Source organism: Drosophila ananassae, chromosome XL, assembly GCF_017639315.1.
Source record: "Drosophila ananassae strain 14024-0371.13 chromosome XL, ASM1763931v2, whole genome shotgun sequence".
NCBI lineage: Eukaryota > Metazoa > Arthropoda > Insecta > Diptera > Drosophilidae > Drosophila > Drosophila ananassae.
Window position 1 is genome coordinate 10,960,915 of NC_057931.1, and position 24,450 is coordinate 10,985,364.

Below are 24,450 nucleotides of genomic sequence, written 5' to 3' on the forward strand. Positions count from 1 at the left end.
TTCCAATAAAAATCTACAACCTTATCCTTGAAATTTCTCTCAGTGTAGTCAACACAATAGGCAGCAGACAGCGAAAAAGCGAGAATTCAACCGGAAAGCCGAAAAACCGGAGAACTGAAACCAAAAACCGGATAACACAACACACAGTTGTTGTTGTTTTTGTAGTAAAAGCAAATGGTGCAAAATGCAATTGCAACTGCAACTGCAACAGGAACAGCAACAGTAGAGCCAGAGAATCAACAACAGCCGCCACCAAACGCAGCAAAGTATGCTACAATTTCTCGTGAATAGTTGTGAAGGGATGCCCAGTAAGCTGCTTGGCCAAAAACTCAAAGGGAATGCAAAAAAAGGCCAAGAGGGGGCAGCCACTTAGTAGAGGTCACACACACACACACACACACACACTACTACTACACATGTGTGTAGTTACAGTTACAAAATGGCAGAAGGCGTAATGCAAAAATGCGAAATGTTATGCGAAAATTTATGTAAATGTGGGCGGGCGGCAGTGGCAATTAGCAAACCGTAAACGCAGTCAGCTGTTACTACAGATAAAAAAACAAGTAATTTAAATATTAGATAAAAGGAAGGACTAACCAGATTAGTAGCAAAACCTAAAGAAATAATAATAAATTATTTATAAAAAAATTATAATAAAAATCATGAATTATTCTTGGAATCCTTAACACTTGACCTTGACACTTAACCCATGGCAACCTGAGATTCTTAGAGGCTCATCAGTAGGCTCTCAATTAAGGCCCCCTCCCCCCACAACCACTGTCAGCCACTGGGCACTCCACTCAATTGGCTTAATCCCCACCTGACAGCGGGGTCAGCCAGCAGAAGTCACACCACCACGTCCGCTTCCCCTTTGATCTGTAATCCGGATTTCATTACACTTTCACCGTCCACTGGGTGGGTTTCACTTTGACAGCAGCTGTCAGTGGCTTAAGTCCGCCAAAAAAAAAAAAATCAGAATATAAAATAAAAGTTAAACAATATGCAACTGTCGACTTTCAATTCAATGCTAACTTCGAGTCCTGCCTGCAGCCTTCGTCCTGCCTTCATCCTGTTGCCTTCCTCCTATTTCCGGTTGCTGCTGACAGGCGCGGATATTGAAGTCGTAGAAGCTCAACTCCGACTCGACTTTTGGCCATTAACATTCAATTGCAATGGCAGTTGCAGTTGCCGGTAGCCTTCGAGGTCGCACTCTCCTTCTCCGCCATCGGTTCTGATTGAATTCGTATTTTTAAACTGTCGAAGGTAAACACAAGCAATGCAAGGTAAACAGCACAAAATTCTCAGGAAATTTAATGAGAATTCAACTACAAATCGTTAAAGGCATCCCCCGCAAGAATTGGATGGAAATTGGGGCAGATATAGCCATCTCCTTGGGCCCTATGGGGGAAACCCACTTTTCAAGGGGTTCCATGGGGAAAAATGAAGAAAAAATTGAAAAAATATTTTGTTCCGGGATTTTGACGCAGAATGTCGAGGAATCCATCAAGAATTCGCTTAAGGTATTCCGCTCGAGAATCGGATCAGAATTGGGGAAGATATAGCCATCTCTGTGGGCCATAGGGGGTAAAACCCACTTTTCAAGGGGATCCATGGGGAAAAATAAGGAAAAAATTTTAAAAATATTTTGTTCCGGGATTTTGATGCAGATCGATGGGGAATCGATCCAGAAATCGTTTAAGGTATTCCGCTTGAGAATCAAATAAAAAACCATGGAGATATGCATTTTTTCTCAGTGCAGGTAAGCCGAAGTGGGTTTTTATTTTCCAACCAAATCGTAGCATTTTGACAGGCTCTTACAGATGAAGTCGAGACAGCAGGCTTTAGTTTGAGATATAAGAAGTGAAAAGTTCATTGTTCTATGAAAGGGGTATCCCCTCCAAGGCTGAAATTGAAATTCTTAAAGCCCGAGCCCGACGCGTGGAAGGAAGCGGGAAACCCAAAGCCAAGAGCACATTAGTTGCAAAAAGTGGCGCCTGCTTTTTGTCGCAACCACTTAGGGACTTGCAACAGTTTTATGAATACTTCCGCTTGCCTCTTTGTGGCACGGGCAAAAAAAAAACGTAATAATCAAAAGATGGAAATGTGGCACGATGCATGAGTGGCAGCTGTGGCTGTGGCGGCCAAAAGGACCAAAAGGACCTCGCCAGACTCTCGTTGTATAACAAAAATAAAATCGAACTGAACCCGCCGCACATTCTGGCAATGAATTTTATTTATTGTGTTTGAGGAGATTATGCAATAAGAATCCCTTCGACATGGACACTGACAGCTAAATGCCAATGGAATGGAAAAAAACAACAATAGACCAGGTCGAGGGGGTAGCCTGAGGGGGTTGGGTTTTTCAAAATCAAAGGAATAATATATATACTTTCCATGGAGCATAATAACAATATAATTATACAAATTGTATGGCGAACAATTAGGAGCGAATCATTATTTTTATGTCATTCGAAACGCTAAACAAGCGACTGTTTACGACGACAACAGATACACAGATACAGATACATTCACAGTCTACAGATACAGATACTAATACCCAGATACCCAGATACTCAGATAGATGAGCTAGAAGGCGGGGAAGCTGAAAAACAGGCGACCACAACAATCAGCCAACGAACCAAAACAAGAGTTGCACGTCTTACGCTGGCAGTTCGCCAACTGTATAGAAATACACTGAAAGAAAAATTTAAATCTCTTTAACATCGATAATTTTTATTATAGTTCAAAATTCAGATCAAAAAATAATAATCCTTGATAGAATGAAGCCATCTAGTCCGTAATTAATAAATCTGCTCTTCGCCATCGCCCGATTCCTCCTCTTCACCGGATGCCTCTCCGGACTCCTCCTCGGATGCCTCCTCTTCCCTCTTGGGCCGGGACGGTAAAGGATACAAGTTATCCTCTTCCTTGCCCTCATCGTCCATGTCGAATCCTGGAACTTTGCTAGGGACTGGTTGGATCTTCTTGGGTTTTTTCGGCTTGGAGGGACTGGGAATCGAATAATATGGATCGTCCAGGAAGACGCTGTCATCATGGTCCTCCATGTACTTGGCTTCACATAGTTTCTGCATTTGGTCACTGGCTTTGTCTGATTTCTTACTGGATTTTAGCTTCTTGACTTTTTTATTGACAGGATTCATTGTAACTGATCGGATTGAACGTCTTTCTAGATTGGAACAGCGGTACGAAGTGAGACGGTTACGATTCAAACGATAGGAACCTAAAACTAAAGGGTTACTGGGTTGAAAATATGTTTAAAAATCATTTAAAAGCAAAAAACAGAAAAGTGTGACCTTGCTAGAGCAAGATTTTAGGCTTATAGTGTGCCCAAAGCCGATTAGGCTTTCACTTTGCTGATTAAAAAGAAAAGTAACCAATCCTGCCTTAAAAAACGCTTTAAAAATCACTTTAAAGTCAAAAACAGAAAAGTGTGACCTTGCTATAAGAACCTTTAAGCTCTCTAGTGTGCCCAAAGCCGCTTTATCTCACAAGTGTGACCATAATAATAAGGAAAATTAAAGAAAAACTCTCACATTTTCTTTCACTCTGCTGATTGAACAGAAAAAGAAGCAAAGCAGCGCACATCCTGTTGCCCTGTTGTCAAGGTCCTGCCTCTGACTTTTGCCGGGCTAACGAGTAAGGAATTTCCCAGAGACAGGAGCAGGGGCGCCGACAAATATGGGGGGGAAAAAAATGAGAAGGGATGTGGAAGAGTGGCTGGCTGGTGCAGCCAATTTGGGGCCAGGCCTGGGGCCAGTTGGGGTGAAACGAGAGCAAATAGCCCACGAACCTTGACTCCCACCAGTACAGTGCGTTTCACAACCATCTAAACAGGACTGCTGGGGGTTGGTTGGTTGGTCCGATCAACAGGTGCTTTTGCCAATTTGTTGTGGAACTTATATAAGTCATACAGTTGCCTGATTATTGAGTAATGGAATGGCGTTTATGCAAGCCACTTAGTTTGCATAACTGGCCAGGATAATGTATTCCACAAATCAATAGAAAATATTTTACATTAAAGGACATCCAAGTTAGTTTAGTTTATTTTTAGGGGAGAATGTAGAACCTTGACTTTGAATTGGCAGTGTGTTGGATGAAACCTGGTATGTCCTAGAACCAGGACGAACTGGCACGATGACTGTAACTGGCACTGCCCCCGAATTGGCCACCGAATTCCGACTACCAACTGACAGTGAGCCGGCCCAGGCACCGGCACCGGCACCGTTTCGATATTGATTTATGGAGTGTCAATCTGGCAAATTGCACAACAGCACCAGGAAAATCAGGAAAAGCTGTCGAAAAACTGTGAAAGCCAATGCAACAGGGCAGTTTCCGGATGAAATACTCCGGAGAAGAGAAGCCTCCCCCATTTCTCGGGGAAAAAACATTAAAACAATTCATTGACGAGCTGTCAAAATCTGTTTCGAGCTGTCAAATGGATTTCAATACAAAAAATATAAATATATACATAGTATATACATTATATAGTTCCTCTAAAGAAGGACATAATATTCAAGCAAAGAACCAAGAGTATTTATTCATTGGATTTCTACTGTTATTGTCCTTGAGGCTTGCGGTTATTCAGTTATTCAATTACAAGTGTCCCTGACCAAGACATTTTTGTCCCAAAAAAAAAGAGAAGAGAAAACAAAAGTCTAAAGGAAGCAGAGCAACATTCCAAGGGATTCCATGGAATCGAGCCCTGCAGTCGAGGATACGAGGAGAGCAAACGAGGTGGTCTCAATGCCAAATTGTATAAGCAGCTGCAGTGGCTCAGCCAAGCGGCAAATGTCCTGCGGTGACAAAAGCAAAGCACAACCCGGCACCTCAGCACCACCTCAGCAGTGCCACTACACACAAAGTGTATCCACCAGCAGCCACCACCCGTCCAGGTCCATCCAGGGCCACCCACCCAACTATAGAAACCACCAACCATCGACATCGCCCGCTGAGAGTTCTTAAAGTTTCCTTTTTATTATTTTTTTTGGGGGTCAGAAAAAAAGGTGAAAAGGTTATTCAAGTTGTTTCTGTTTTAAGGGGGGAATTCTCTTTTTATATATTTATTTTTTAAATTAATATTTAAGTTATTCATTTTAAAACTTATTCTTAAGAGAACTCCAAGTCTCCAAAAGGAAACTCTTTAAAGTTTTTATTTTAGTCTTTAATATTCTTATTTAATACCAAAGATTAAAGATAATTTAATAAGTCTATTATATATATTTTTAATATTATATTTATAGCTTTAATTATTAACTTTAAATTCCCTATTTTAGCGCTTTAATTTTAAATCTTTTCTTTCTTTTTGAAATATTTGCCAAACTTTGAATTGAAAAAGCCTTTGTTAAGTCCTTAATTGGTTTCAACTTTGAATGAAACAGTGTGTTTCATAACTATAAAATGAAAAAGAAATATTATAAAATTAAAAATATACATTTTAAGGAATTAAATTTCAATAAAAATTGTATAATATTAAAAATAAATAAGAAACAAAGCTATACTTCAAGCGAAAAAATATTTTTTAGAGAAACTATTCTTGGATTTAATATAAAATTCTCTTATTTATACCTTTTAATATTTAATATTTATTTTATTTTATATTTTTTATAATATATTAAACTATAAATGACTGTCATTTCACTGTTGTTGGGGCAATTCTTTGGCTGCACTTACAAAAGAAAGGAAAGCCGCAGTGAAAAGTCTCTTCTGGCTTGTCAAATAGCGCGAAAACTTTTCAAATGTCGGCAGTCGGCAGTCGGCAGTCGGCGGGTAGGCTCGCTCTCTAGCTACCCAATTTTCACCCCATTTTCTTACAATTTTCCACACATTTTCCCCACATTCTGTACTTTACTACCCCTCTAGACCCTTGGGCCTTTTGTTAGCATTTTGGTTTCTATGAATGGTGTGGAGAGAGAGCTCTTGAATTTCCTTCTTTTTTTCATAATTTTTTTCATTTTTTTGGTTATAATTACGCGGGCCAACGCCTTTCTATACAAAATTTACTCTATATATATTTAAGAAAATCTGGCAATCGATGTCAGTGATTTCGAAAGAGAATTAAGAATTTAAATCCATATAAATACTTTACAGAATATCGATGGCAATGACAACTTATTTGGGGCATTCCGAGGCGTGTTAATAATTGAATTTTCTTTGCCGGGCCGGGCCGGGCCGTCCATAGCCCTGGTGTTCGTAAGTAAGAAGGTTGATTAATTATTAAAGTGACCTCAGGGCTCGGAATTGTAAACAAACGGGTAAATATTAATTGGGAAAATATATGCCAAGGACATAAATATTAAGATTGATTTTTCAACTATTTTTTTGGGGTTTTAAAGGGGAATTTCTAGAGAGGTTTCTAGAGAGAGTCTTGTCCGATTTATATTTTATTTTAAACTTCTAATAATTCCATTTTAAATATTGAAAAAAAATATATCTTATAAATTAATATTTTTAGCTATAAACATAACTTTATTATTAAAATACTGCCTTTAAGAAACTAAAAATCAAAAGCTAGCTTTTACTTTTCCACTTTCTTTTAATTTCAAAATGTAATAAAAATCTTGTAATATTTTTTGTTAAATTCTTAATATTTTTAATTAATTTGTTAGCTATTCTGTAGGCCTTAAAGTCCAAAAGCCAACTGGCTGCTGACTGCCATCCTCTTGCCAACACATTTAAGCCGCCAAGTGACCCAAATCAGTGCCTGCCTTCTGGCTGGGAATCCTTTCGGATAAGGAAGACGCAGGGCCGGGATGGAGACAGCCGCGGCTAAAACCAGTTGGTTAGAATCCTGCCACGCCCTCCTTAACCCTTTCCCCCGCCCCCTTTTGGCCCGGTTTCGAGTGGCTTAGCGCTTAGTTGGCTTAATTACGAACGCGTCCTGGAACGGGCCGCTGCACCGATAAGTATCGATTTAAATCGGCAAAGCGAGAGCCTTGCCAAGGATATCCATACTAAATAAGCTGCATTATGCAGGCAATACACTGGCAAAAAATATATATTTTTTAGATATTTTTAAAGTAATTTTTTAAGAGACTTCCTAAGGCTTAAATAAGTATATAGTTTATGTTTGTTTTTATTGAAATCCAAGCCAAGATAAGGTATCTTTTGTCCGGTGTATACTTATCCTTATGCAACATAATTATGGAGTCCTGCGACCAGGACACTCGGCATGCCCTGGGCTAGAGCAGAAGGACCTGCCAGACTTGTATGCATTTGAAATTTAAATCCTTCGGAAATTATATAAAAAATGCACTCAAAGGCAACATTTCTGGCAAGTGGTCCTTTTCAACCTCTGGGCAACTTGTTTACGCAATATCCTTCGTCCTTCGCAGCAAGAACAACAAACAAAGAGAAAGTCTTTCACCTTTCAACCAAAAAAGAAGAAAATAATAATTTCTAATGTCAATATTATTGGTAGAACATGGAGAGAAGACTTGAAAAGGGATATTAAATCGAAATTGAAAGAAAGGACATGCCGGGAATAGAGTATCCTGTACATTATGGTTTTTAAATCAATCCCCCATTGGCAATAAAAAGCTTATGCCACTTACAGACCATTGATAGAATTCTCTCTCGAATCATCTCGGATATCTGTGGGAATAATCCCCAACCGATATACGTGGGAGGTTCGCTTCAAAAAGGCCAATAATGCGAAAAAACAGAGATATATTTCCATAAACAATGGGGAATCGTGTATGGCGATGTCTCTATTTCTGTTGCCATTGTTCGATAAGCTTTCAATTAAATCGTGACCCCGCCGGAGGACTGAGAAAGGATAACAAGGAGGGAGGTGCATCAGGAGCAGGAAACAGGAAATCAGTATCACCAGTATCAGTTTCAATTTCCCAGCAACCTCACAAGTGTTAGGCTAATATTGTGTGGTTTATAAATAGAGATTCCCTAGAGAGACCTTTTGAAGGGGCTTAGATAGTCCTTTGATAGTCGTCCTTTTCTTTTTTCAAAGGCTATTAGTTAGTAAGGGGGTTAGATTAAATTAAAAATAGTTCATAAAGTATATATATATTTTTAAAACAATTCTAACAATTTTATTCTAAAAAAAATATAGTAAAAAATTCTCTCCCACTCTTATATTATATTTCCCTTTGACTCTTATACTATTTTAGAATGCAGACATTGGCAATATGACGCTACTGTCGAGCATCCTCGATTCCGGCGGAAGTGTATCCGTTCAGCGTCTCACCCGCTTGCTGCGTCAGTCCAGCACATCCTCATCCGCCTCCGGCCCATCCCTGGCCTCAGACTCCATCAGCTCCATGGTGGAGGCGACATCCTTGCGAGTGCCCAGTCTGGGCCACGATCTGTCCACCACAACAGAGACGAATGTCATCATCGATCGGGTGACCAATGTGGCCAAAATGGCGCTGGAGGCCACGGTGATGGATGTCCTGCCCGATCCCGAGCCGGACCAGGTCCTTACCGGTGTGAATGCCAGTTCCCACTGGAATATGAATATGACCCTGTCCTCGGCATCGGCCACCAACTATGAGAACTGTTCCGCATTATTTGCAAACTACACCCTGCCACAGACAGGTAAGTGTCCTGAGATCTTTACGTCAAATTCGAATTAGTTTCAGAAACGGATCTGATAAGCGACAAAATCATACTGGGAATAGATTCCCATTTTCCGGACATTTTATTAATTTACAAAAATAGAAAAAAAAAACCAAAAATAAGGGCCAAATTTTAGAGTTTCTGATCCGGAAAAAAAGCGACACTGCGAGAATGGCAAATATGTTGCGATGGATTATGAGATTCTCGGTGAAGAATCCGTCTGGCGGCCGGCCAGAGATGTTGGTGCGTGCCCGGGTCTTCCAGCTTCCGGTTCAGAATCAAACTGTTGTTGCCAGCACGCTACTTGGTCCTGATCGGTCAACAGTGTCCAGGTCCTTGACAGAAGGGGAATTCTTTGAAGAGCCCAATGTCTACTCGGCGGTCGCCATCAATAGTTCACGGGATGTACTTTCCATCTCCAGTGTCACCGAGTGTTCCACGAAACCACCACCACCACCACCACCCGCCATAAAATGTTCAGGAATTGAATGAAATATAAATTATTTTTTTTTTGTTAAAATAAAAATATTTTTAAATAAAAAATGATTTTAAGAAATAATAAATAGGATAATATATCCTTTTAGGTCTCTATTGCAATTGGACCTGGGACACTCTACTCTGCTGGCCACCCACTCCGGCCGGTGTCCTCGCCCGGATGAACTGTCCTGGCGGCTATCATGGCGTTGATACCCGAAGTAAGTATCCTCAAATTATCCTTTCCGCCACACAACAACACCACTGATCTGTTAATAATCCATGTTAATATAACATATAACTGGCGGTTACAAATTATTACGGATCATTAGATACGAATCCCTTCAAGTGCTGACCTGGCAGGACAATTACTTGATTTCGTATTCATTGAAAGGACGTCAATATTTACATGCATGACGGCGTCACGTTCATTCAACCAAAGTCCTGCCACTTATAAGGGGGGAGGGAGGAGGGCAGCCAGTCAGGACGAAACTGGGCCAGGGAGGCGGTCGTGTCCTGGCATAGCCATGGATCCTCTGGCTCTGGCTCGGGAAAAAAGGCTTACAAATCGATTGCTTAATTACGTTTTGGAGCTGGGAGGTCGCGACTCGGGGGACCCATCAGGACCTCCCCATCAGGACCTCTCCCCCCCACAAAATGAGTTAACCCGCTAATAGTAGCGCTTTCCAAGGGAAATTCCTATTTAATAACCAATGCCCCAAACACTGAGAGAAATAAGTTAGAAGGATAAGTTAGTAGGTGTAGCTAAGAACCTCTCTTTACTTTATTTTATAATTAATATCATTTCTTCCAGTGCACAATTACCCTGACCTCATTTCAATTGTCAGTTTGCAGTCCGGCCCGGACGGGGTCGGATCGTCCTAGCCCCAAGCCCCTAGCCCCTAGGCCCTAGCCCCTAGCCCCTAGGCCCCACCCCCTCAATAGCCATAATTACACTTGTCCGCCCGGGTGATGGTCGTCCTTTTAATCCATTTTCGTGTCTTTTTTTTTAAGAGTTTGCAAATCGAAAATGCGAACTGGATGGCCGATGGGGCAGCCGGCCAAATGCCACCGAACCGAGTCCGGCGGGATGGACCGATTACGGGCCGTGCTACAAGCCGGAGGTGATTCGTCTCATGCAGTCCATGGGCAGCAAGGACATCGATGTAAGGACATCTATCTGACTCATCTAGAAACTCTTTAAATCTCCCAAGTTTTCCCCCCAAATAGATCTATATAGATATTGCCAGAAGAACTCGTACCCTGGAGATTGTGGGTCTGTGGGTCTCACTCTTCGCTCTGGTCATCTCGCTCCTAATCTTCTGCACCTTTCGATCCCTGAGGAACAACAGGACCAAGATCCACAAGAACCTCTTTGTGGCCATGGTGCTCCAGGTGATCGTACGGCTGACTCTCTATCTGGATCAGTATCGGAGGGGCAACAAGGAGGCGGCCACCAATACGAGTCTATCGGCTATAGAGAATACGGTGGGTCTCCAAGAACTAGATCCTTAAAACAGACAGATCCTTAATATATATCTCTCCCCCTGACAGCCCTATCTGTGTGAGGCCTCGTATGTCCTTTTGGAGTACGCCAGGACCGCCATGTTCATGTGGATGTTTATCGAAGGACTCTATCTCCACAATATGGTCACGGTAGCCGTTTTCCAGGGCAGCTTCCCCCTCAAGTTCTTCTCCCGCCTGGGCTGGTGTGTCCCCATCCTGATGACCTTTGTGTGGGCCAGGTGCACCGTCATGTACATGGACACCTCGATGGGCGAGTGTCTGTGGAACTATAATCTCACGCCCTATTACTGGATCCTCGAAGGACCAAGACTAGCCGTCATTTTGGTTAGTAAGACTATCCATTCTTAGGAGGATTATTTCAATTATTATTATCCTTTTTGGTAGCTGAATTTTTGTTTCCTGGTTAATATCATTCGAGTCCTGGTCGTCAAATTGAGGCAATCGCAGGCCAGTGACATTGAGCAGACCAGAAAGGCGGTTCGGGCCGCCATTGTCCTTCTGCCTCTGCTGGGAATCACCAATCTTCTCCACCAACTGGCTCCCCTCAAAACGGCCACCAACTTTGCAGTCTGGTCCTATGGAACTCACTTTCTCACCTCCTTCCAAGGATTCTTCATAGCGCTCATCTATTGTTTTCTCAACGGAGAGGTAAGTCAAGGATTCAAAACAGGATTATTTAATTTTATATAATTTTTTTAAAATCCTTTCCAGGTCCGTGCTGTTTTGCTGAAGAGTCTGGCCACTCAGATGTCCGTACGTGGCCATCCGGAATGGGTTCCCAAGCGAGCCTCCATGTATTCCGGTGCCTACAACACAGCCCCGGATACGGATGCGGTTATCCAACAGCCTGGCGAGAATCCTGCAACTGGAAAAAGGTAAACTTCCAAGGATATCAATCTCTTCAAAGGGATAACTAGTATTCTCTTCCCATAACTAGAATATCCCCTCCAAACAAAAGGCTAAATGGTAGAAAGGCCAGTGGTGCCAGTATAGTGATGATCCATGAACCCCAACAACGTAATCGACTCTTGCCACGCCTCCACAGTCAGCGGAAGGGCCGAGACAAGGCCAAGGATAGGGATTTCCACTTTCTTTTAATTTCAAAATGTAATAAAAATCTTGTAATATTTTTTGTTAAATTCTTAATATTTTTAATTAATTTGTTAGCTATTCTGTAGGCCTTAAAGTCCAAAAGCCAACTGGCTGCTGACTGCCATCCTCTTGCCAACACATTTAAGCCGCCAAGTGACCCAAATCAGTGCCTGCCTTCTGGCTGGGAATCCTTTCGGATAAGGAAGACGCAGGGCCGGGATGGAGACAGCCGCGGCTAAAACCAGTTGGTTAGAATCCTGCCACGCCCTCCTTAACCCTTTCCCCCGCCCCCTTTTGGCCCGGTTTCGAGTGGCTTAGCGCTTAGTTGGCTTAATTACGAACGCGTCCTGGAACGGGCCGCTGCACCGATAAGTATCGATTTAAATCGGCAAAGCGAGAGCCTTGCCAAGGATATCCATACTAAATAAGCTGCATTATGCAGGCAATACACTGGCAAAAAATATATATTTTTTAGATATTTTTAAAGTAATTTTTTAAGAGACTTCCTAAGGCTTAAATAAGTATATAGTTTATGTTTGTTTTTATTGAAATCCAAGCCAAGATAAGGTATCTTTTGTCCGGTGTATACTTATCCTTATGCAACATAATTATGGAGTCCTGCGACCAGGACACTCGGCATGCCCTGGGCTAGAGCAGAAGGACCTGCCAGACTTGTATGCATTTGAAATTTAAATCCTTCGGAAATTATATAAAAAATGCACTCAAAGGCAACATTTCTGGCAAGTGGTCCTTTTCAACCTCTGGGCAACTTGTTTACGCAATATCCTTCGTCCTTCGCAGCAAGAACAACAAACAAAGAGAAAGTCTTTCACCTTTCAACCAAAAAAGAAGAAAATAATAATTTCTAATGTCAATATTATTGGTAGAACATGGAGAGAAGACTTGAAAAGGGATATTAAATCGAAATTGAAAGAAAGGACATGCCGGGAATAGAGTATCCTGTACATTATGGTTTTTAAATCAATCCCCCATTGGCAATAAAAAGCTTATGCCACTTACAGACCATTGATAGAATTCTCTCTCGAATCATCTCGGATATCTGTGGGAATAATCCCCAACCGATATACGTGGGAGGTTCGCTTCAAAAAGGCCAATAATGCGAAAAAACAGAGATATATTTCCATAAACAATGGGGAATCGTGTATGGCGATGTCTCTATTTCTGTTGCCATTGTTCGATAAGCTTTCAATTAAATCGTGACCCCGCCGGAGGACTGAGAAAGGATAACAAGGAGGGAGGTGCATCAGGAGCAGGAAACAGGAAATCAGTATCACCAGTATCAGTTTCAATTTCCCAGCAACCTCACAAGTGTTAGGCTAATATTGTGTGGTTTATAAATAGAGATTCCCTAGAGAGACCTTTTGAAGGGGCTTAGATAGTCCTTTGATAGTCGTCCTTTTCTTTTTTCAAAGGCTATTAGTTAGTAAGGGGGTTAGATTAAATTAAAAATAGTTCATAAAGTATATATATATTTTTAAAACAATTCTAACAATTTTATTCTAAAAAAAATATAGTAAAAAATTCTCTCCCACTCTTATATTATATTTCCCTTTGACTCTTATACTATTTTAGAATGCAGACATTGGCAATATGACGCTACTGTCGAGCATCCTCGATTCCGGCGGAAGTGTATCCGTTCAGCGTCTCACCCGCTTGCTGCGTCAGTCCAGCACATCCTCATCCGCCTCCGGCCCATCCCTGGCCTCAGACTCCATCAGCTCCATGGTGGAGGCGACATCCTTGCGAGTGCCCAGTCTGGGCCACGATCTGTCCACCACAACAGAGACGAATGTCATCATCGATCGGGTGACCAATGTGGCCAAAATGGCGCTGGAGGCCACGGTGATGGATGTCCTGCCCGATCCCGAGCCGGACCAGGTCCTTACCGGTGTGAATGCCAGTTCCCACTGGAATATGAATATGACCCTGTCCTCGGCATCGGCCACCAACTATGAGAACTGTTCCGCATTATTTGCAAACTACACCCTGCCACAGACAGGTAAGTGTCCTGAGATCTTTACGTCAAATTCGAATTAGTTTCAGAAACGGATCTGATAAGCGACAAAATCATACTGGGAATAGATTCCCATTTTCCGGACATTTTATTAATTTACAAAAATAGAAAAAAAAAACCAAAAATAAGGGCCAAATTTTAGAGTTTCTGATCCGGAAAAAAAGCGACACTGCGAGAATGGCAAATATGTTGCGATGGATTATGAGATTCTCGGTGAAGAATCCGTCTGGCGGCCGGCCAGAGATGTTGGTGCGTGCCCGGGTCTTCCAGCTTCCGGTTCAGAATCAAACTGTTGTTGCCAGCACGCTACTTGGTCCTGATCGGTCAACAGTGTCCAGGTCCTTGACAGAAGGGGAATTCTTTGAAGAGCCCAATGTCTACTCGGCGGTCGCCATCAATAGTTCACGGGATGTACTTTCCATCTCCAGTGTCACCGAGTGTTCCACGAAACCACCACCACCACCACCACCCGCCATAAAATGTTCAGGAATTGAATGAAATATAAATTATTTTTTTTTTGTTAAAATAAAAATATTTTTAAATAAAAAATGATTTTAAGAAATAATAAATAGGATAATATATCCTTTTAGGTCTCTATTGCAATTGGACCTGGGACACTCTACTCTGCTGGCCACCCACTCCGGCCGGTGTCCTCGCCCGGATGAACTGTCCTGGCGGCTATCATGGCGTTGATACCCGAAGTAAGTATCCTCAAATTATCCTTTCCGCCACACAACAACACCACTGATCTGTTAATAATCCATGTTAATATAACATATAACTGGCGGTTACAAATTATTACGGATCATTAGATACGAATCCCTTCAAGTGCTGACCTGGCAGGACAATTACTTGATTTCGTATTCATTGAAAGGACGTCAATATTTACATGCATGACGGCGTCACGTTCATTCAACCAAAGTCCTGCCACTTATAAGGGGGGAGGGAGGAGGGCAGCCAGTCAGGACGAAACTGGGCCAGGGAGGCGGTCGTGTCCTGGCATAGCCATGGATCCTCTGGCTCTGGCTCGGGAAAAAAGGCTTACAAATCGATTGCTTAATTACGTTTTGGAGCTGGGAGGTCGCGACTCGGGGGACCCATCAGGACCTCCCCATCAGGACCTCTCCCCCCCACAAAATGAGTTAACCCGCTAATAGTAGCGCTTTCCAAGGGAAATTCCTATTTAATAACCAATGCCCCAAACACTGAGAGAAATAAGTTAGAAGGATAAGTTAGTAGGTGTAGCTAAGAACCTCTCTTTACTTTATTTTATAATTAATATCATTTCTTCCAGTGCACAATTACCCTGACCTCATTTCAATTGTCAGTTTGCAGTCCGGCCCGGACGGGGTCGGATCGTCCTAGCCCCAAGCCCCTAGCCCCTAGGCCCTAGCCCCTAGCCCCTAGGCCCCACCCCCTCAATAGCCATAATTACACTTGTCCGCCCGGGTGATGGTCGTCCTTTTAATCCATTTTCGTGTCTTTTTTTTTAAGAGTTTGCAAATCGAAAATGCGAACTGGATGGCCGATGGGGCAGCCGGCCAAATGCCACCGAACCGAGTCCGGCGGGATGGACCGATTACGGGCCGTGCTACAAGCCGGAGGTGATTCGTCTCATGCAGTCCATGGGCAGCAAGGACATCGATGTAAGGACATCTATCTGACTCATCTAGAAACTCTTTAAATCTCCCAAGTTTTCCCCCCAAATAGATCTATATAGATATTGCCAGAAGAACTCGTACCCTGGAGATTGTGGGTCTGTGGGTCTCACTCTTCGCTCTGGTCATCTCGCTCCTAATCTTCTGCACCTTTCGATCCCTGAGGAACAACAGGACCAAGATCCACAAGAACCTCTTTGTGGCCATGGTGCTCCAGGTGATCGTACGGCTGACTCTCTATCTGGATCAGTATCGGAGGGGCAACAAGGAGGCGGCCACCAATACGAGTCTATCGGCTATAGAGAATACGGTGGGTCTCCAAGAACTAGATCCTTAAAACAGACAGATCCTTAATATATATCTCTCCCCCTGACAGCCCTATCTGTGTGAGGCCTCGTATGTCCTTTTGGAGTACGCCAGGACCGCCATGTTCATGTGGATGTTTATCGAAGGACTCTATCTCCACAATATGGTCACGGTAGCCGTTTTCCAGGGCAGCTTCCCCCTCAAGTTCTTCTCCCGCCTGGGCTGGTGTGTCCCCATCCTGATGACCTTTGTGTGGGCCAGGTGCACCGTCATGTACATGGACACCTCGATGGGCGAGTGTCTGTGGAACTATAATCTCACGCCCTATTACTGGATCCTCGAAGGACCAAGACTAGCCGTCATTTTGGTTAGTAAGACTATCCATTCTTAGGAGGATTATTTCAATTATTATTATCCTTTTTGGTAGCTGAATTTTTGTTTCCTGGTTAATATCATTCGAGTCCTGGTCGTCAAATTGAGGCAATCGCAGGCCAGTGACATTGAGCAGACCAGAAAGGCGGTTCGGGCCGCCATTGTCCTTCTGCCTCTGCTGGGAATCACCAATCTTCTCCACCAACTGGCTCCCCTCAAAACGGCCACCAACTTTGCAGTCTGGTCCTATGGAACTCACTTTCTCACCTCCTTCCAAGGATTCTTCATAGCGCTCATCTATTGTTTTCTCAACGGAGAGGTAAGTCAAGGATTCAAAACAGGATTATTTAATTTTATATAATTTTTTTAAAATCCTTTCCAGGTCCGTGCTGTTTTGCTGAAGAGTCTGGCCACTCAGATGTCCGTACGTGGCCATCCGGAATGGGTTCCCAAGCGAGCCTCCATGTATTCCGGTGCCTACAACACAGCCCCGGATACGGATGCGGTTATCCAACAGCCTGGCGAGAATCCTGCAACTGGAAAAAGGTAAACTTCCAAGGATATCAATCTCTTCAAAGGGATAACTAGTATTCTCTTCCCATAACTAGAATATCCCCTCCAAACAAAAGGCTAAATGGTAGAAAGGCCAGTGGTGCCAGTATAGTGATGATCCATGAACCCCAACAACGTAATCGACTCTTGCCACGCCTCCACAGTCAGCGGAAGGGCCGAGACAAGGCCAAGGATAGGGATATGGAAAATGACAAGGATCGTAAGAGATCGGATGATAGGCAGCTGGAGGAGACGGAAGCTGATCCGGGAACGATACGGATACACAGCAAGGATACGGAGAGAGCTAGCCGGAATCGTGGCTCCAAGTGGATGATGGACATCATCTGCTTCCGGGGTCAAAAGGTACTTAGAGTACCGTCAGCGTCATCCGTGCCACCCGAGTCAGTTGTATTTGAGTTGTCAGAGCAGTAGCCCAAAAAAAAAACCAAAAAACCAAAAAAAAACTAGACGTAGACGTAGCTGTAGCCGTAGAAGTAGCTATCGCCAAAAAAAAGCCACCAAAACTCCACAGTAGCCAGCACTAGAAACCACCATAGCCTCCAATCCCTCCTCTTCAAAAAAAAAGGTCCTTAAACCCCCCAACATTCTCTCCCCCTCTGTATAAAGCTTTTGTGTACATATATCCCCAAAAAAAAAAATAAAAGATCATCTAGGACAGATCTGATTATATCCGGCTTAGTTTCCCCGCCAAAAAAAAAAAGAAAATTATTTGAAAAACCCCCAAAATTAATTACTTTTATTATCTGCTGACAATTAAATCTTTACTTAGCGCATCACTCTGTTCTGGACACACAAATACTTTCAGAAAAATCAAAAAAAAAAAAAACAAACATAAAATAATAATATTAAAACAATAATTTGAAAACACTAGCACACGGTTTACAAACTTGATAAAATTTTCCAGCAAAACTTGAGCGGCATGTTCTTCTTCTACTTTTAAACTTAGTACATTACTTTGTAGTGTGACCAAATCACACTGGATTATCCAGCCAGTGTGTCCCTTTTCGTTTTGTAAGCTCACCTGTTTTGCTGACTTATTTATTTAGTTTTTAATCATTAAACTTATTATTTAACTTATGTTTTTAGTTTATATTTTATTAAGAAGGCTTTAAAAAGTACATCTAATGTACACATTTATTTTTGTATTATAATTAAAAGAAAGAAATGAACATTGAAACTGTGTTAATTATTATTTTGTGTATGATTTTGGAGCCTGGTCACACTGCCAGTCACGTTCGATCACGTTCACAGTCACTGCATTGAATTTTTACTAGCTGCGCTTTGTTTTGCAACGAAAACTTTGCCACGATTGCTAAAATAACAAAAACTAATGGGGTGCACAGTGAGAGACATTAAGTAAATATATGTTTTCCGGTTTATCTTCCGACACCCCTTTCCAACACTGAAAATGCGGCCTCCCCTTGGATATCTTTTTCTCTTCTCTTTTCTCTTCTCCCCTTGTTCCGGTGTCCTCTTTTTTTTTGTTCGTGTCGATTGCAGGACAAATGTGTGATGCCAGGTCCTCAAAAGCCACAGCAGATATTTATGACGTCACAGCTGCCGCCGACGTCAAAGCTGGCAGCCATTACAACAACATCATTAAGCACAACAACAATAGCTGCAACAACGACAACTATCGCAACCATAGCAGCAGCAGCATCCGTTAAAACAACAACAACAATATCGACGATAACTAAATCGAAAGCTAAAGCCAAGGCGATCACTAAAAATCCTCGAACGCCCAAAGCTTAACCTAAAAAAAAAGATTAGAAGAAAAAGAGTGCTAGCTATCTGTCTCACTTCCGCTCCAACTAAACAGCAACCACAACTACAACAGCATCATTGCTATCCCTCTTGCTCATAGAGAGGGCACAACTGTACTAAAAATACTATAAATACTAAAAAAGCTGGAAGTGGGCACATTTTTTTTGCCTCTAGGAAAACATATACAATATATGAGTATTTTTTATATTTCAAAAACACTTCATAACTTTTTTTTCGGCATAATGAAATGTATAAAATGAATGTATTGCATCTAATGATGGAGTAAATGTTAAAAGTGTATTTTTTTTTGTATAAAATAAGCTCAATATTCATATATATATGTGAAAGTTATTTACATAAAAAAAAAAATATTTACAAACTTGGTATTTACACAAAAACAACAACAAAAAAAAGAGAAAAAGAAATGAAAAAGAATGAAAAGAAACCTGATAGAAAAGTTGGTATTAAGATCGTATATTGGATATACATGGGATATATATAGGGAATATATAGGGATATAATTGTATACACAGGCAAAGAGAGTACAAAGCACTTGGAATGGAACGATAAAAACAAATTAAAAGCTAAAAAAAAAATAAAGAACGTATCATAATCAACTGATTAGTGATCAATATTCACTTATCCTTTAAGCTTACTGTGCATTTTCAATGGAATGTATATGTATATGTACATATAATGTGTGTGTGAAACTCTATATATTATATATCTTAAGTTGTATTTATTATACCCTTGCAGAGGGTATTATAATTTTGGTCAAAAGTGTGCAACGCAGTGAAGGAGACATCTCCGACCCTATAAAGTATATATATTCTTGATCAGGATCACCTCCTGAGTCGATATGAGCATGTCCGTCTGTCCGTCTGTCCGTCTGTCCGTCTGTCCGTCGGTCCGTCTGTCCGTCTGTCCGTCTGTCCGTTTCTACGCAAACTAGTCTCTCAGTTTTAAAGCTATCGAGTTGAAACTTTGCACACACCCTTCTTTCCTTTGCAGGCAGTATATAAGTCGGAACGGCCGGGATCGGTCGACTATATCCTATAGCTGCCATATAACTGATTGATCGGAAATGCCATAACTTTGGTGTTTTTTAAGTTAGAGGGTTGGGACTTTCCACACATGTTATATTTGACCAAAATATCTTGTGTGCAAAATTTCATAAGGATCGGCCGACTATATCCTATAGCTGTCATAGAACGATCGAAATTGGCATAACTTTGGTGTTTTTTAAGTTAGAAAGATGGGATTTGGTACAGATTACTCTTTTGGCAAAATAATTCGATATGCCAAATTTCATAAGGATCGGCCAACTATATACGATCCGCTACATATCTAATAATATAAGATGCGTGGCGCCACCTAGCGGACTGCGAGTGAACTGCAAGGGTATATAAACTTCGGCTCCGCTCGAAGTTAGCTTTCCTTTCTTGTTTTTAATTAAATCGCTTCAAGCAATTTTTCTTCAACTAAGAATGCAAGCCGAATTTAATCAATGAAACTAAAAGTATCTACACACACACACACACAGAACACCTTGGTAAATGGCAAACTATTACGTGTATAAGGCTAAATGGAAATTGAATAAACATGATTTTGTATGCTAAACCACATCTATCTGTTATCTATCTTTTTTTCTCATCATCTGGATTAAGATCAGGTTCTGCGGTTCTGCAAAAATCACAATTAACATGCAAAAAAAGCGTTGTGGCTGCGAAACGGCACGTGCCAGTCGTGGAGGGTCTCGACTTTGGTATCGGGGAATTGGCAATTAAGGCCTTAAGCGGCTTAAACGGGCATTTTAATGGCCCATCAACAAAAGCCATAACAATTTGAGAGCCAAATATGGGGGGAAAGCTATCCAAAAAGGTGGGAGAATCATACGCTCTTATTGTTAAGTTATTAGCATTATGGAATAGCTATTCATCATGGCCACACTGCTCTTCCAGTGTGACCTTGGCTCTTATAAAATCAAATAATATGCATGCCACACTAACTTTTCTTGTTTCAATCAATCTACTTAAGTGATTTCAATTATCACCAAATTAAGTCACTTGATTGGTGATAAACAGAATTATATGAATATTGATGATCTATTTAAGATTCTTATGGAATTAAATAGATTAGAAGCCCTAAAATATTCATAAATTTCTCAGGGAATGTTTACAATAAATACTTTCAGCAAAGAAGAATTTCCTGACCTACGTATACTTAATATTAAGAACCTATTCTTTCTCCCAGTGTACAAAAATCACACATAGACATGCTAGACAATTGAAACCACAGATCTTAAAAAAAAATCAACAATATAATAAAAAAACACATTTGACGACACAAGACAGCGATCACATAAAGGTTATGGATTCTATTTCCAACATCCGGATCACAAATTGAAACCGAAACGACAAATACAACAACGACAGTGGATGGAAGAGTAGTGGGGTGTAATACAAAGGTCAAAGGTCAGAGGTAGCAGTGTTGGATAATGTATTGGTTTATGGGTATGTCTAAAAGAGCAGATCCTCATCACCGTCCTCGTCCAGGATGTTCTGCACTTCCTTGGTTTCCGTGATCTGTCCCAGACGTCTTTGTTCCTCGCGTTTCTTGTCGGCGAGCTTCCGGGCCTCTCGTTTCTTGTCCTGGATCTTCTTCAGCCTGTAGAACTCCTCCCGTTCCAGTTCATCCAGCTCACTGATGATGTATTCAATGGTCCGATTTATCCTTGGTATGATGACTATTTTAAAGAGATATTTATAATTAAAGAGTAGTATTTAATTATTAAAGAACTAACCATGCTCTATGGCATTGACTCTCCGATTGGTGACCTTGATCACGTCGTCCAGGGTCACAAAGGAGGTCTGGAGCGAGGCCAGCTCGACCAGAAGCCTCACGGCACTCTGGTAGTTCTTTTTCAACTTGGCCAGTTGCTGACCGCCACGGGCCAGGCCGGCCAGCTCGTAGGTGTCCACACCATCTGTATAGGGTTCGAAGACCGGCAACGTAACCCCAGCCACGTTATCCTTTTTGGTCCTTATCTTAATCTGGGCTTTGGTCACATTCTGCAGGACAATCTGATTGATGTCGCCGGTGGTGAACTTGACCTCGGCAAGGGAGAAGGCAGCCTCCTTCATGACCTGACCCATCAGGGTTTTGGTCTAAGAGAAGGGTTTTCTATTATATTTTATTTTTATTTTATTTATTTAAGAACTCACTTCAATTATTTTGCCCAAAATTAAACGAAAACGCATTTGTAGAGCATCGGCCTTTTTCTTGAGGAGGCCATGTCCCTTTGTGGCACCAGCCAGACGGGATTTCATCAATGTCTGAGCTCTAAATAGAACATAATTGGATCCTTTATAAAAGGATATACATAGATGGTACTACTCACCCCCGTGAGGGAAATATGGGCAGACGATCTTTAGCTGCCATTTTTTAATCAAAAAAACAAAATAAACAGCCACTAAACAATCAAAAAAAAATCAAAATAATTATAAATACAACCGAGTCCACGCCAACCGAGTTGAAACTATAAATAACAACAACAAAATATTTACTAAATCTATATAGATATATATCTTATAGATGCGACACTGGGGGAAATACAATTTTAGACAACGATTCCGAGGAAGACGACGCAAAATAAACGACGACCTGTCGCGGCGACAACACGACAACAAACTGGGCCAACGAATCTTCAAAACATATATATGCTATTGGAGGCAAGTTCTCCGATCGGATCGGATCGGATTGGATCGGGTTGGGGGGAGGGGGCGCCTCGGAGGCGCTATATTCGGGTGGTTTGGATGAAGAGCTGGCTGATTCGTTTCGACTCGTCTCTGGCCACTCAGCTGATCTGCTACAGCTGTGGAGGGTATATATATTTAATACAGGGTATTAATAATTTATAGAAGAGTATGATCTATCCAGGGGTTATCCAAAAATATATAAGGGTTAGGGGTATAGGTGGGTTATGGGGGGATATTATAAGAGTACTCTTTGAAGGTCTATATGATATAATAAAATATTTAAATGGGCCTTTAAACAAATAATTATTTAATAAATAGTATAAACTCTCTTTTAATCATAAATTTTAAATATGTATATAAAAAATTGTTTTATAAATTATTTAAGCAAAAACTAATAGGTATTTCAAAAGTCTTTATATTAAAAAAAAACAAGAAAACCTCTCAAAAATGATCTCAGAAAATGTTTTATCCAACAACCAATTGAAAACTGACTAAACACTCAAGTATTATCTTTTAATTGGATTAGAAAAACATAAATAAATTAAGCTCTTAACAAAAATAGGATAACAAAAACCAGAATAAATTAAGGCCAATTAGTTAAAAACCCTTTAGAGTTTCAGGGAAAAATGACATCATAATAAACTCTTTTTTTTAACAATATTTTCAATTGTTTTTGAAATAATAGACTCTTTTTTTTATCTTTATGGATCAGGGAATCTATAACATATCACTTGGAATATATACACTCTCATATCACTTGGAAAACTTTGTCAATAATTTATTATGTATTATTTTATTTAAAATTCCCCAATGTAATGACAAATTATTGGAACTATGTTAGTTTTAAAGACTTCTCTCTACACTTGAGAAAATATATAATATCTAAGATATTTCCAAGGATAACAGATCCTGAGCTTAGATCCTGTCCCAACCCATTCAAGGTCAGTTTAATCGAAAAGAAAAGATCGATAGTTTCGCGGTGCTGACAACTTGATCGTTTAGTTTTCGATAGCCCAGATTGAATTCAATTGATGGTGATTGCCAACAATAACGCACAACAATCTTTTTTTTCTATTTTATTATTTTTCGGACAATAGTTGCCACACGCGGCCAGCTCCGGCACTGACTTTGAAATACCTTTGTGAAGCCTCGAATTCGGGGCATATGGCGCCATTCCGCCCCACCAGGGCGGTGTCACGCAATTTGAATATGCCTCTTTTGTCGTCATGTGGCATGATTTGAAATTACGCATGTTATAGCTGAGAGAAAAATTTTGTATTTAGTTCTAAAATATGATAATATAACAAGTATTAAAACAACACCTCAATTTTCTATAATTTTTAAAGGAAAACCTATTTTTTTTTACAAATTAAAAGTCTGAAAATGTAAACACTTATATTTTCGTTGCCTACTTTTATGGGCTGCAAGGAGTAGGATGGTAATGGAGAGGCGAATTTTACCGTTCTTTTGCATATAATCATGTTGCAGAAGATTTCTTAATTTAGTCGCAATTTAAAAAAATAATTAAAATTATTAATTTAAAAAAACAGCGCCCTCCTCCTCGATTCTCATAGGTTGCACTTAAGCTGGCCTGAAAATTCGGAAAATAATTATTTTTTTTTTTAATTTTATTGTTGTTGTAAAATGTTTTTGTTGTAATATTTTTTATTTTAAAAACAGCGCCCTCCTCCTCGATTCTCATAGGTTGCACTTAAGCTGGCCCGAAAATTCGGAAAATAATTTTTTTTTTTTTTAATTTTATTGTTGTAATTTTTATTGTTTTAATATTTTGTTGTTGTAATATGTTTTTGTTGTAATTGTTTTTGTTGTAATTGTTTTTGTTGTATTTTTTTTGCAATTTAAAAAAAAAATTTTTTTTAATTTTTTTTTTGAATTTTTTTTTTTACAAATTTTTTTTTTTAATTTTTTTTTTGTTATGACTGCCATATAGCCAGCTTCTGTTCCACCCACAACTAACTTACCTTTCTTATTATTATTATTTATTTATTTTTTTTATTTTTAAACAAAGAAAAGAAACATTGCGTGGCCACTGGCCAGAGGCACGTGTCCACCCCATATGGCCACAGCCCACTGGCCACCAAGTACAGTTATTAATTAAAGTAATGAATATGCAAGCCAGTGGGTTAGACACCCGAGGTGGAAGGTCGGAATTTCAATAGACCTTTTAGTTTTTTTGTCAAACAGTTTATTTGTCTAGACACTAAAAAATTTATCAAGGCTATCGATCTATAAATTAATTGCAGGTCTTTATGAGTTATAAGTGCAGATAAAATTAAAT

The 24,450-nt window shown here is 40.5% G+C and overlaps 2 protein-coding genes across 12 annotated transcripts in view; one reads left to right on the plus strand and one right to left on the minus strand.

Moving 5' to 3' along the window:
• LOC6504879 (PDF receptor) overlaps positions 1 to 18,721 on the plus strand; it is a 34,414-nt gene extending 15,693 nt beyond the window's left edge. For 2 of the 11 annotated variants that reach the window (XM_044717225.1, XM_014904353.3), the window contains exons 3-12: positions 8,145 to 8,571; positions 9,177 to 9,287; positions 10,081 to 10,232; positions 10,297 to 10,554; positions 10,621 to 10,917; positions 10,978 to 11,241; positions 11,305 to 11,468; positions 11,531 to 11,666; positions 16,801 to 16,971; positions 18,130 to 18,720. In XM_044717225.1, coding sequence (XP_044573160.1) covers positions 8,163 to 8,571; positions 9,177 to 9,287; positions 10,081 to 10,232; positions 10,297 to 10,554; positions 10,621 to 10,917; positions 10,978 to 11,241; positions 11,305 to 11,468; positions 11,531 to 11,666; positions 16,801 to 16,971; positions 18,130 to 18,381 — 2,214 coding nt within the window. In that variant the 5' untranslated portion in view covers positions 8,145 to 8,162 and the 3' untranslated portion in view covers positions 18,382 to 18,720. Of the gene's footprint in view, positions 1 to 6,540; positions 6,567 to 6,626; positions 6,800 to 8,144; positions 8,572 to 9,176; positions 9,288 to 10,080; positions 10,233 to 10,296; positions 10,555 to 10,620; positions 10,918 to 10,977; positions 11,242 to 11,304; positions 11,469 to 11,530; positions 11,701 to 11,760; positions 13,706 to 14,310; positions 14,422 to 15,214; positions 15,367 to 15,430; positions 15,689 to 15,754; positions 16,052 to 16,111; positions 16,376 to 16,438; positions 16,603 to 16,664; positions 17,819 to 18,129 lie in introns of those variants that run through there. The other 9 variants (XM_044717226.1, XM_032453367.2, XM_044717224.1 and 6 more) reach the window with 9 other exon arrangements.
• A 2,034-nt stretch (positions 18,722 to 20,755) lies between these two features.
• On the minus strand, positions 20,756 to 22,096 carry LOC6504616 (probable V-type proton ATPase subunit D 2). The gene is made up of 4 exons (XM_001966484.4): positions 21,794 to 22,096; positions 21,618 to 21,735; positions 21,197 to 21,560; positions 20,756 to 21,139 (listed from the first exon to the last, which is right to left on the minus strand). The coding sequence occupies exons 1-4, from the start codon at positions 21,832 to 21,834 to the stop codon at positions 20,913 to 20,915; spliced, it is 750 nt and encodes a 249-aa protein (XP_001966520.1). The 5' UTR covers positions 21,835 to 22,096; the 3' UTR covers positions 20,756 to 20,912.
• Positions 22,097 to 24,450: the final 2,354 nt, after the last annotated feature.